The sequence below is a fragment of the Falco punctatus genome (assembly GCF_963210335.1).
Source record: "Falco punctatus genome assembly, chromosome: 6".
Lineage (NCBI taxonomy): Eukaryota > Metazoa > Chordata > Aves > Falconiformes > Falconidae > Falco > Falco punctatus.
The window spans coordinates 3,826,169-3,839,862 of NC_137585.1; the positions used below are offsets into that span (position 1 = coordinate 3,826,169).

Genomic DNA, 13,694 nt, shown 5'->3' on the forward strand with positions numbered 1-13,694 from the left:
GCAGGTCCCTCAGCATCCATTCGGGTTACCCAGAGCTCTCTCAGCTTCCCTCTTGATGCTTCAACCTATGCAGTGAGCCTACTAATGGCTCCCTCTGAAGGTGACCCACATCTCTGGGTCCCTCACGTTACAGCAGAGAGCACTGAGTAGGGCTCCCAGCAGCAGAGAAACTGGGTGACCTCTTTCTCCCCACTTAGGCTGCTAGTGACACATCCTGCCAGGCATAGGTTGGTGCTGCAAACCGTTGCATTATCAAATGCATTTGTCATGGCAGCTGCTAGAAGACCCTGTGGAGATCATAAACAGCAAGCTGGAGCTCCAGGCCTTTGACCAAATCGACGAGGAAATCAAACTCATCGGCTACTTCAAAGGAGAAGACTCTGAACGTAAGATGAATATGTTCCTCACGGGGCTTGGAGCCTGGCTGGGGGCTCCGGGGGCCGGGCACTGGTTCTTCTGCATGAACCTTAAGGGTGTGAGGGGTATGTGGCAGGCTGTGACAGTGCCAGAGTTGCCCAAGGACGAAATGGGGTGCAGACAAGTTCCTGCTGTTGCTATGCCTGAGCCCATTCCTACACCAACAGTGGTGACCCGTCTGCAAGGGGGCAATGATCCAGGGGCTCCTGAAGCCAGTCTGCCTCACCCCAAACCAGCTGAGGTTACAGTTACACTGGGTGAACACCTAAAAGGAGCAAAGCTCTCCCTCTTATAAGGAGTCAGCCCAAAAGGTCGAAGAAAGAGGGAGGGAGGCAAAGGGAAAGAGGAGGCTGCACATAAAATACTAACGAGCCCCGGCAGCCTCCTCTGCCAGCCCTGTGCTCTCCGGGCGGTGCTGGCAGCATGCACCCCACGCCTGCAAGGCTTGCTTTTAGCAAAAAGGCAGGTATTCTTACCTGGACAAGCAGCCATCAAGTCTGCTGCACCACAACAGTCCATCCACCTCTCTCTCCAGCTTCCCCACCCGCTCAGAATGGGCAGCTTGGGCAGGTAACGCTGTTCGGTAATAAGTATTTTGAAGAAAGGTGGGGAATACCTGTTGTAAAGAGCTCCCAGCAGGCTGGGAGCATCCTCCTTGACCCCAGCTGAGAATCTGATACCAATAACAGTAAAAATGCCCCTGGTTCCTGCCCCCTCCTCCTGCAGCAGGGGGAGCGTGCCTCATGGCGCTTGCTGACTGTTTAGGGAATGGCAGCAATCGCTAATGCTGGGGCAACTCCATCTTCTTCCCAGGCTGCTCGTGCAAGAGGGCAGCAGCAAACGCCCTTATCAACAGCCCGGAGCTCTAGCCCCCCGACCTGCTTCACAGGGCTGCTGATTTCAGCCCCAGTTAAGTGTGGCGTGCTGGGATCTGCAGCTTTCCTAAGCACTGTGGGGCTGTGCAACGTGTCCTGTTCGCTCCACATGAAATGGTCCTTGTTTGTAAGCCCTGGAAGGGTGGAAGAAACATAGTCCCATCATCTGATGTATTTTGCAGTAATTTATGTTTGTTCTTCCCTGATGCCTTCTGTGCTGATCAAAGCACGGCCAGCTGTCTGTGAAATCTTTTCTTCATTCCCTTTTTCTCCATCCAGATTACAAGGCATTTGAAGAAGCTGCTGAACACTTCCAGCCCTACATCAAATTCTTTGCCACCTTTGACAAAGGGGTAAGCATCCACAGTCTCCAGGGGAGCTCACAGGCTCCACCACCTGTTTTCCAGAAGCTCAGGCTGTTCCCAGATTTAATATCTGGCTCCAGCTTTTCGTTGTCAGTATTCCTGTAATCTGTGTATTCCTGTAATCTGTGGTATTGGTGTCCGCGTTTGGATTTGGCCCCGTCACAAGAGGCTGTTCCTGCAGTGTGGAGGCAGGTGCTGATCCAGGTTTGGACACCAGCCCCATTAGGTTTGTGGGACCTTGATCTGGCCTTGCTCTGCCCTCAGTGCTTGAGACCAGTAGTGCCGAGAGCATCGGTGGGTTTTTAATCAAGGAAAACATCCGTTTTTATTTTGTTGGCCACCCCTAAGAGTGCAAGCACCTTGGCCTCAGCTCTGCCACCAGGAGAGATGCTGGGCAGGCAAAGAGGCACATCAGGCTCCTCACCTCTGACCATCTGCACTGCAACAGGTTGCCAAGAAACTGGGTCTGAAGATGAACGAGGTGGACTTCTATGAACCGTTTATGGACGAGCCTGTTCACATCCCTGACAAGCCTTACACAGAAGAGGAGCTCGTTGAATTTGTGAAGGAGCACAAAAGGTACGTAGCATATGGGACCCTCCTGGCCATGGGAAGCAAATGAAGGTGTCTGTCATCACAGGCTTGCCTCTCTAGGGCATCCCTCTCAGAAAAAATTAGGATAACGACCGCTTTTTGGTGATTTTTGACCCAGGTTTGAGCTTTTGGCTGGTCATTTCTTACCACCAGAGGTGCACCTGTCTGTGCCACCACCAGAGCCCACCACCATGGGGCTGTGACAACACAGCTACCCTCCTCCTCCTCCCTGACCAGTCCTGCCCCAAAGAGCAGGGAGGCCTGCAGGCAGTGGAGAGCTGAAACCTTGCCCTACTTGCCCATGTTTTTAGTTTAGGTCCGTACAGAAGATGATCTTCTCCAAGGCCTCTCAAGCCAAATCCAAATTCTGCCCAGTCCCAGCTTTCCCCAATACAGTTTCACTAATGGTACATCCCTCTCCTGATGTCAGATATGTCTGTAGGTGGGCTCTGAGCTTGGGCCAAGCTCGGAGGAACCTTGATGGATTGAGAGGCTCCTGGTGACCACAGGCACATAGAGGAAGGCACTGCTGTTCTGGCTGTGTTGGGCCTCATGTGGCAATGGTGCTGAGCACCTACAGTGTTTGACATCTCAACAGGAGCTGTGGATGCTCCATGCTTTTTGCAGTCAGGTTTATTGGATAGTTTAGGTGCTTAGGGACTCGGCTACCAACAGTCTGGAAGTGACTGGAAAGGCTGATCCTGTGTAAAAGCACAGGGTTAAATACAAGGGCACCACCACCGATGAAGTGCTGTATTTTTACACCTTTAAAAATACAGCACAGGATAGTGACACGGGCTGTCTGCTGCTCCTGCAACTGCATTTTGCAGCAGACGTTCAAGGGACCAGAAAAGAGTGCAAGAGAAGCAGGGCCATCAGCTGGGGTTAGGGGACCCCAAACCGGGCTGAGCTGGAGGTTTGTGTTCACACACAGGGGTTTAGAGGCAGGAGGTCATCTCCGGAATCCACAAGTCACCAGACTTGGAAACAGATCTCTGCTTTTTCTGAAATATGAAGGGGTCTTCTATCTCCCATGTACTCACAGGTCACTTTGCTGACCTCCTGGACTTCCTGACCTCAGTCCTTCCCATCTCTTTTTCCCAAGCCCTTTCTGTCAAGCAGCAGCATCAGGAGGCTGATTAAACACAGGCAGCTAAATGCCAGGCTAATAAGGCAAGGTCTTTGCCAGCACAAAATTGTAGTGGAAACCCCTCGCCCCCCCTTACATATTTCATGATGCTGCCATGGCAGAGGAAAGACTCTGGGATGACAGTGATATGTTCCCAGCAGTTAGTGCTGGAAGTCCCTCAGAGAAAAGTGCTTCTCCTGCCTTGCCACCAGTAAAAGACCTAAAGCTGAAGGCTGGGAGTGGAGTTAGGCACGGAGACGATCAGGCCTTTCAAGAAAAATGACCTCAGCAGCTGCCACGTGCTTGTTCCCTGTAGAGAACTCGGCAGCATCTTCTCCTCTGCAGGAAGGTGTAGAGGACCACTCGCCTCGTTCCCCTCACACAGCAGACTCACTCCACCCCAGCCGGCGGGCAGGGGCTATGCCTCCGCTGAGCTGCAAAGGCCTGCTGCCACCTCTCCATCCCATAGCAGGAGCCCCGTCACCTCGCTGGGAAAAGCTCCCAGTGGTCCGCAGTACCAGGCTCTTTGGCATGCTTTAAACAGCCCTTCCAGCGAGGGCTCCTGGCTGCTGTGCCCGCGCAGGCTTCACCACCTCTTCCTCCAGCCCCGCGCAGAAATCGGGATGTGCTGAGCTTTCACTGCAGCCTCGAGCAGGAGCTGAAGCAGGTGCCCAGGAGGAGCCTGTACGCAGCCTGGGCAGCTGCAGGCGCTGGTGGGAAAGCTCATCCCTCCCCAGCAGGTCAGGAAGGCAGCGTTCAGCACGGTGGGGTGACTCTTCCAAGGCTGCACGGCCAGCTGGGTGTGCAGCTGGGGATGCTGGCCAGGCGCTGTGACTCCAAGGGCTCAATCCAGATTTTGCAATTGTGCAAAAAACCCCGTGCAAATGCAAGTTACACGGCAGCTCCTCTGCCCACAGCAAGAGGCCTCTGTGTTTACGCCTCTTTCACACACAAAATGCTGGGGTCGGACACCCAACTCCTACCCCCGTTCTCTGTGATTATGGTGTAGAGACGTGGGGGCTGGATTCTGCTCCCACTTACTCACCCAAACTCCACTTACCCTGCTCCCTCCAGCATAGGGAAGTAACCAGAGTAAATCTTGAGTAACTCCACAGAAATCAGTACACGTGGGTGTGAACAGATCCCTCTCACTGAGTTTCCTTCCTCCAAGAGCTGCTCCCAGAGAAGGGCTAGAGAAAGTGGCTTGAAAGCCAGGTACAAGTACGCATAAGTACATATTACGCATCCACCCGATACAATCTCCAGTTTCTGACAATCAGTAATGAGGAGACATGCTGGATCAAAAATTCTATCCCTGATCTTGTGCTTAGTGGCTATTTCTTTCGTTTCTATAGTAATTTTTTATCTCATTTTTATTTTGATGCTGAAAGTATCCAATTGTAATGGGTTCACAGCTGAATTATGCATTGCATCAAAAGAGCATTCCTATTTGTTCTGTTTATATGTGCTACCTAATAATTTCGCTGTGCACCTATCAGCTCTTGTGTTAAGAGGAACAATGACTAGCCACTCCCTGTTTCACTTTTTTCTTTTTTACCATTCCCGATTCTTTTAGACCCCCTGTCAAATCCCTCTTCAGTCACCTCTTTTACAATATAAAGAGTTCTGCTCTATTTAATCTCCATCAAACAGAGGTCATTTCATACCTTCATTCGCCACTGGCATGTTTCCACATCCCTTTTTCAGTTGTTCCATATCATTTCTGTGATGAGATGACCAGAGCCACACGTACATCCACCCTGGAGGTGTGTAGTACAGCTGTCCATCACCATAACAGTATGGTGTGTTTTACTCCTTAGTCACTTCCTGACTGTAACCTTCTTTCTGCCTTTTGCCTGTGGAGCTTCTGCTTTCTCAATTTGTGACACCCAGGCCCCTTTTCTGAGAGGCAGTAATTAATTATAACTAATTTAGAACCCATTGTTGCACCTGTCTAATCAGGGTAATTTTTCTGCAAGTGCGTTACTTCCTATATGTCTATCTATCACGCAGACACTCAAGCCTCAGGAGATCTCTCTGTCTCTCCTCACAGTCAGGCCTGTGTTGGTCGTCAAAGAATCGAATATGATAAGCAAATGCCTCCATATTCCTATTTCCCACCTTTTTCAGATTATATGAGAGTATGTTATGCATACGACCATGCCAAAGCATATGCTATGAATCTTAATCAGTTAACTCCCTCTGTTGTGAAAACTGACCATTCATCTCCACCCTTCATCTCCCAATGTCATTCAGCCACAGGAGGACCCCTCCTCTGATCTAACTGCAGCTCAGCTGCTCTGAGAGCCTGCAGGGAGGGACCTTGTCCAATGGGCCTCTGAAGGCAGCTCACTGCATGGACCAGGACACCTTCACCCGCTCATTGACTTGCTCGGAACTTCAGCAGATCCATGGCCATGACTTTCCTCTTAAAGGCCATGCATCTCTTGTGCCATCACATCATATTCCTTGAAACGCCTGTTAACTCTACTTTTGCTGGTAGCGTTACGCCCATAAGGAAGTTGCCCTTCCAGATCTGTGGCACTAGGAACCTCTGAAAAATGCTCCTTGTTTCTGCTGTAAGGCAAACTGAAGTGACAGGTTACACACCTCATTGATGCCACCTGGTTCTGGCATCAGAACGCTGCTGCCCCCTTTACCAGTCTGTTGTAGGACCTCACTGACCAACACTTCTCTTTGTGACAGCTCCTGGGGCTGGTCAGCCAGGGAGACAGACTTGCTCTGCTGGAGGAGCCAGTCTCTGGTGCCACAGTGAGCAGAGGTGCAAAGGATTACCTGGGCTTGTCTACTATGGCCTCGTGTTCCTTTGGTGCCCCTCTAACACCCCAGCCAGCTCTTAGCCTACCAGGCTCTCTGCCAGGCTGCCTGCTGCAGATGTGTCTGAAAACATTTAATATTTTTTTTTTTTTTGTCCTTTATGGACTACTTCTAAAAAAAATTGCTTTGGCCAGTTTTATGTTTAAAATTTTCTTGTCAGTGGTTGTTAGGATCTAAATTTTCTTCCCTGAGGTTATTCTCTCTTCTTTACTGCAGCAGAGTTTGGGAGGATTTTTGTGGTGGAATTATGCTGGGGTAAAACCAGGAGAAAAGGGGAACAGAGCCCACTAGGAATGTCCCAGGGACTGCAAGACAGAAGTGAATGGGTCACCTCATGCTCTCAGGGTGGACAGAACAATCTGCCATGTGTGGGCTAAATCACCAGCACATGCCAGCACAGAGAGGCGTCTCATCTTCCCAAGCACAGTGGCTGCAATGACTCCATGGGGGCAAGGGCAGGGGTTTATCACCATAAATAAAAGCATAAGTTGACCTCCTGTGCCCCTGTCCTTGCATTCAAAACACAGTGGTTGACGGCACTGACTCCAGCCACCGACCCAACGTGCCACGGTGACCTCCCCCGTGACGCTGGCAGCGTCATGTGTGATGGTGCTGGGCATGTCCTCAAAGAGCGTTTCTGTCTTCCTTCCAGGGCCACCTTGCGGAAGCTGCGCCCAGAGGACATGTTTGAGACGTGGGTAAGCACGTGTGGGTGGGAAGCCTTGCATCCCCTGTGAGCTTCCAACAAAAAAACACTACTTGAGACCTCCGGCTTCTGGCTGGGCAAAACATTATCTTTCCCTCCCTGGAAAGCCACTTTCCCTCCTCTAGGAAGAAGGGAAAGCCTTGGCTGTGATGCCCAGTGCCCGAGTCCGAGCGGTGCGCTCAACTCCTTTGCTCAACAGTGGTGGACAGTTGAGCTGGGTCCTGTTTGCTCTGCAGAGGGAACTGGGCAAGCTAACCAAGTGCACTAGGCAGGTGGTGAGCCCCTGCAGCAGCCGTGATATAGCGGTGGAGAGCATCCTTGGCAAGCAGAGCATCCTTCCCAAGGATGCTGTCTCACTTCATGGGCATCAGTGCTGCTGGTGGGGTGATTTCAGCGGCCTGCTCGCTGGGCAAGCTACAGAGATTGTACCGAACAGATGACTCATGGAAATTGTACCAGAGCAGTTGTACCACTCAAAATGCAAGCGAGGGCGGTTAGTTCAGTTAATTATATAGATTATGGAGCAAATTGTGCATTGACTGCACCTCTCTCAGTGTGAGCAAGCACAAGTCAGCGATTATGAGGAACTAACCAGCAGTTTGGCACCTATCACACACAGAGGACTCTCCTGGTCTGCAAGGGTGAGGAAGGGTGGAAAAGGAAGGAAAATCTGTGCATCACTGATTATCCTTTTGCCGTAAGTGAGTACGATGTTAATAGCCACTCAGGGACCTTCAAGTGCCAGCTAAATGCTGAAAACCAAAGCTGAACACGTGCTTTACAGGCGCCAAAGAAAATGCAGTTACTCCCCTAAAAAACTCGGCACATTTTTAACAGCATTCAGGAACCACCTTGCTTGGCTGTGTAGCATGAAACACTGCGGGACTCTGAAGCACCAAAACCTTGGGAGTCTTTAACACAAGGCAAGGAGTAATAAAACTGAACCAGGACCTATGAGGCACTTAAGGGCATGATAGCTTTAAATTCTGTTTTGAAATACAGATCCTGTATAGAAGGCAGCTTCCTACATCCACCTGAAGTCCCTCAAAGTTTTTTCATGGGGTTTCAGTGGGACCCAAATTTCACACGCAGTGGTTTTGCTTTCATACTGAACATATTCTAAAATAACCTCAGGAAAAGTGTGAATTCTCAGCGGTGGGCTGTTCGCCTTACCAGCAGCCTGGGAATACAGAGCTTGCCTCTGCTACAAGCACGAAACTCGTACCTACAGGAGAAAACAGGCTGGATTCTGATCTCTCTGCAAATTCAGAACATCCTCGGTGCCTTTACTGGAGTTACTCCAGTTTTGTTTGCTGCCTTGGAAGTCAGAATAGACCTGTATTATATAGCTGTGTATGTAATTATATATCGTGCATATATATATATATATATATGTATGTATTTTATTTTGCTGTCTGACAATGCTGCCAGCAAATATGGAGAAAGAACAACAGTGAAGGTTTTCCCAGCTTTAAATGGTCTGAATACCAAGTAAATCTGCCTAGAATGCCTCGGTGAAAACATATTCCCTGAAGATGCCAGCAAAGGCCCAGCATCCGCTATTGTTTTTAAAGATAATGTTTTCCACTTAATCTTTCAGGGTTTTTTTTTTTTTTCCCTTTCAGTTTTTGATGGTGACTTTGTCACCTCTGGGCTCAGAAGGGAAAAGAAATTAGCATTTAGATGGGAATTTTTTTCCTCACATTAAAACCAATTGAAATGGAAACCAGGACTGGCAGCGGGTGAGGAAGGCGAAGCCGATCCGCGGGATAATTCGGAGATGACATTCATAGCAGGCGGATGATGAACCAGCTGGCAGACCCATTGGCCTTTGCCAATTTTGTTACCCATTACTCACGCGTCACGGAGGAAAGCAGTCAGCCAGGCCATCATTTCTGTCCTCCACTCACTGGAGCCCCGAAATGAGCCTCCCACTCCATTCCCTTCGCTGCTGATGGAGACCCGCACCTAGAGCAGAGACCCGTCACCTTCTGAAAGGGGCCCAAGTGAGCCACCTTGCCTCTCACAGTGTGAGGAAACCTCCTTCGCTGGCCCTGAAGGAGCATGCTAGGGGGCTGAGCGTGGTGCCAGGTATTTGTTTCCCTACAATCCATTCCCTGGCAGCTGCAAATCTATGAGGGCAGGTGGCCTCAGGCACAGACGGTGAGCCCATACTCCCATGCTAGAGAGCCCTTGACCTTCTCTGCCGGTAAGGTTTTGCCCCACACCATCAGATGCTCCCTCACCTTTGCCATCGTGGTGCCCACCTCATTTTTAGCTGAAGGCTTTCAGCATCGCCAGCCCGATGACCCGCTTTGGTGTCTAATACCTCCATGGCTTGGCCTCACCTCGGCTCCCATTTCTGGTGTCTTGGTGGGGCTCCAGTCAAGCCTTGTCGGGTTTGTTTGATGACATCGCACTGCTCCTCATTTCCAGCAACCACCGGGACTCTGTCCTCCCTTCACGGCCCATCAGTAACGGTTTTGTTGTTTCCAGGAGGATGACATGGAGGGAATCCACATTGTGGCCTTTGCCGAAGAAGATGACCCAGGTAGGAGGGCATTTTCCTCCGTGTGTGACTCTCCGTCACTCAGGACAGCGCAGCTTCATGTGCTTTGGCTGCACTGTGGAGCCCCGTGCCCTGGCTGGGAATGGGAGCCCCAGCCCACCGGGATGGGGAGCTGGGATGCTTCTGGGTGTTTACACTAGCAGGTGTGCCAGCTGGATTTAAGTTCTGGATATAAGCAGCCAGCTGACTGGGATAAAAATGTCATAAGTCATTCCCTCCATCCTGGGGCCAGGATTTGCTCCCTAACTCTGCTTCTACCTTGCTGTGTGGCTCCAGGAAAATGCTGAGGGCTGGGTGTGTGATGGGAAAGTGGGAAACCCGTGGGCATCAGCTCCTGAAAAGCCATTGTGTGGATGCTTCTCGGTGCCATCGGCGTGCCAACAAGCTTTGGCCTCTCGGGGGCTCAGTTCCTCCCTCGCCACAAGAAAATAGTGACATTGTTCCCCTCCATGGAAGGATTACGAGTCTTAATTCATGTGTAACTAATTTCAATAGCCGGGGAGGATGCTTGAAATTAAAAGCCTTATTATCAGAAGAAAGATCTGGGAGACAGCATTTTAATGAGAACTATAAACAACTCCTGCGTGTATGGCGGGGTGAGGGAAGTTGAAAACCCCACAAGCAAAACGTGCCTGCGTGTTTGCAGGAGAGAGCTGCAGCAGTTTGTGTGTCGTTTCAGATGGGTTTGAGTTCCTGGAAATCCTGAAGCAGGTTGCCAGGGACAACACCGATAATCCCGACCTGAGCATTGTCTGGATTGACCCCGACGACTTTCCTCTGGTGAGTGGTGGGGGCTCCTCGCCTTTCTTGGTTTGATTCATGGATGGAGAGTGTGTGCGTGTACCTGTGTGTGCACAAGTGCAGGAATTGCCCCAGGGAATTTGGGACGGGGAAGGACGGGACACCCAGACCATGGGTGATCCCTGAGAGCTGCTCGCTTGGGTCTGCCTCCCATGAAGAGGGTGTCTTGGGAGCATCCCCAGAGTTGTCACTTTGCCGTGTGTGGCAGCCCGAGCTCTCTGGGTGCACCCATGGATGCGCGCTCCCTGCAGCGCAGCCCAGCCGGCGGAACTGATGCAAAGGGTGTTGCAGACACCCTTGTCTGAGCTTTGTTTCTCACTCCTGCAGCTGATCACTTACTGGGAGAAGACCTTCAAGATTGACCTGTTCAGGCCACAGATTGGAGTGGTGAACGTGACTGACGTGAGTAGCATGTGCCCAGAAAATCCAGCGCTCCAGGATTATGGTGCTAGAAAGGATGGGAGTTGAGGTCTGCTGGAATCACGGGGACTCCTGCTGTTAAATGCAGGTAGACCAGGCGTTTTCCTCAGGGAAAAAGTGTAAGGACCTCACCACTGGCACGTGCAGCAGGGTTCATAATGCCTCCAACGCCGGGCTTCAGGGCTTGGGTCTGAGCATGTTTCTGCAGCCAAGTGGCACACAGGCCGCATCGGCTGAGGCCAGGACCAGCCCCTGTGGCCTGAGCTTCAGGGATTTGCCCCGTTTTGGTTTCAGGGTCTTACATTTCCACCCTGACCCACAGCGCGCTGCCTTGTCCATGCCCTGCTCTGCCTGCACCTGGCTGGGTTGGTGAAGCAACGTGTGACGGGGCAGGGGAAGCAAGCCATGCTTAGGGGAGGGGAAGAGGAGGAAAAGAAGGGTGGGTTTGCAGCAGAAGCAGAACAGCACAGCTTGAGTGTAGGAGGGAAAGATGGTCCCCAATAGATGACAGGGAGAAACTGCACAGCTTGGAAAAAAACCCAAATAAATACACAGCTTTAATAAGAGTACAACATCAACTGGTAACGGAGGGGTCCTGCTGGGATGAAGAGGGTATGTTTGGGTTCATGCAGGCCCCCCTCCTCCTCCTCCTCAGCTAGTGCTGGAAGAGGAGACATGTCTACCCCATGCCCCGTGGCAGCGTTGGGTTCCCAGCCCACCTCACAGCCGGCAGTGCTGCAGAGGGAGAACTGCACAGGCAGCTGCTGCTTGGGCACAGCCACGGTGGTGCTGATCCCCACAGCACCCACAGCTGTCCTGTCGGGCCGCCTTTCTAGCACCTACTGTTTTTACCTTCAAGCCAGAAGGCCATGGGGCTGATGTCAGGTTGCTCGCACACCGTGAGCTTTTAAGGCAGACGGGAGAGGGACCCAGCTGACCCCCACCAGCAGAGGTATGGGGAGAGCTGCTGAGCGCGATGTAATGTGCATCACAGCCCCGACACACCTGTGGAGAGAAACCGTCTTTCCTCTTTCTGACAACAACAGTCCAGATGATCAGAGAGCACATAGTGCAGCGTGCTCCAGCCTGGCTCGCTTATCACCTTAGGCTATTTTTGATGGTTAAGTGCTGGGTGTTTTAATCTCTTTCAAATGAACCTGTGTGGGTATGTAAGTGTGTCTGGAAGCAGAAATCTTTCCACTGCAGAAGTGTTTGTAATTTGGTACGTGACTTTGTGTTTGAAGCTTCAGCTGTATGGGAATCTGATGTTTCATTACAAGAGAGCAGATAGGGACTTAGAGTTGGGACAACTGTCTGGGGCTGGGCGCTGGTCCTGGCCCCACCACCAGTCTTGCTCCCAGCCCCCACATCCTCTCTCCTGTACCTCCCCAGAAAAAGAGGGGTGGTGAGGCTGTACTAGATGATTGTGCCTCCTGTTACAACAAATGCTGCAAGACTGTAAGATGGGAGACGTGGTAGGGAAAGCAGAGCGATGGTGTTATGAAGAAAGTGGAAGCCCTGGGTCTCGCCAGTCCCATTGAGGGGAATTAGAGGCTGGCCTGGGAGTCACGGTGTGGACGTGGCGCTGGCTGGGTGTGAGAGGGGCTTTACCTGTCAGAGCAGCATCTGCCAGACCATGGGACGGACACTGACAGTGAGGACCCAGTGGGTTAAGACTTGTTAGCAGAATTGTTAAGGGAGAGACGAAAGGGAAGAGGGCCAAGATGGCACCTGTCACCAAAGATCGTGAGAAAAATGAACAGACAAGCCAGAAATAGAGCTCAAGTCTTCCAGTCTTTTCCCCTTATTACTAGCTTCCAGTATCTCCCTTCATTGTATTTACCGCAGTTGGCCATGTTTAAGGCATGTCAAAGCTACATTAAACAGCTATCCATGGGAATTCGTGGAAGTAGGATTGTCAGCGGCAAGACAAGCACATAGAAAGCAGTGTTAGGCAGGAATATATGCCTTATTATCCAGCAGTCGCTGAGAGACCTGTAAAAAACTCATGCATTATCTAGCTTTGATACAGTAAATGTTTCAGGTTGTTGATTATAGTATTTGCAGTTTTTATTTCATTCCTCTTAAGTCTGTTTTCTATTCCTCAAGAGAGAGAGATTTAAGAAAGTTCTGGGTTGGCGGGTGATATCTAAAGCAAACAGTGAGCTCATTGCGTTATTTCAGTGTTACATCACCGCATTCAGCCAAGTTACACAGGTACAAAGTGGGGCTTGCGCAACGGAGTAAAAACAAACACTGCTGTTGGCTTAGGTGGACATAACCCCTGTGACCCCATTGCTTCTCTAAAAACGTGCCAATACAAACAGCAGGGCTCCCAGTGGCCCCCACCAGCCCATCACAGCGTGGTGGCTCAGGACCAGGGCCACGATGCTCTGCAAATTATCGCCGCTTCATTTGCACAGCATCTTGCCCAGGTGCGATGGGCCCACTTCCCGCTGTTTAAAGGGGGCCCTTTTTGCCACACAAACGGTCCTGAGGTTTGAAGACAAGACCATTTGCATGAAGCAAGAGCTGTGGCTCTTTTTTATTACAGTTTTTGGGTTTTAGGAGGAAAATACTGGAAGGATAAAACAGTTTTCCTTGAGCAGAAATCGGCCAGGCTTTTTAGCAAGCCATAAACCAGACAATTAGGTACCGCAGACGGGGGAAAAAAGCGGGTGCGTTTGCAAAAGCTAGTCGTTATCTTCTGACATATGAAAAGCACTTGTTTCTGCAACATCAAACGCTAAACGAGATAACCTCACGGCACCTCTGAAAAAGAGGAGGCTGATCCTATTTTATGAAGGGGAGACAGTGAAGGGAAAAGTGTTTACCCAGGCGTTTACCCAAGGAACCTATAGCAAAACAGAGAGAAATCTTTCATTTCCAGGCCTCAGAGACCACCTAAGCTATGTTTCCTGTCCCCGGGTAACAGCCACGGTTTGGACAGCATCTTCTCACTGCAGTTTAGACGGCATCT

General features: G+C 50.8%; 1 protein-coding gene across 1 annotated transcript in view; it reads left to right on the forward strand.

The window, feature by feature from the left end:
• The window catches only part of CASQ2 (calsequestrin 2), a 43,345-nt gene that overhangs the window by 17,425 nt on the left and 12,226 nt on the right, over positions 1-13,694 (forward strand). Inside the window, exons 4-10 of the mRNA XM_080392540.1 lie at positions 275-386; positions 1,572-1,645; positions 2,106-2,236; positions 6,871-6,916; positions 9,421-9,475; positions 10,173-10,273; positions 10,622-10,696. Of these exons, the coding sequence (XP_080248666.1) occupies positions 275-386; positions 1,572-1,645; positions 2,106-2,236; positions 6,871-6,916; positions 9,421-9,475; positions 10,173-10,273; positions 10,622-10,696 (594 nt within the window). The remainder of the gene's footprint in view (positions 1-274; positions 387-1,571; positions 1,646-2,105; positions 2,237-6,870; positions 6,917-9,420; positions 9,476-10,172; positions 10,274-10,621; positions 10,697-13,694) is intronic.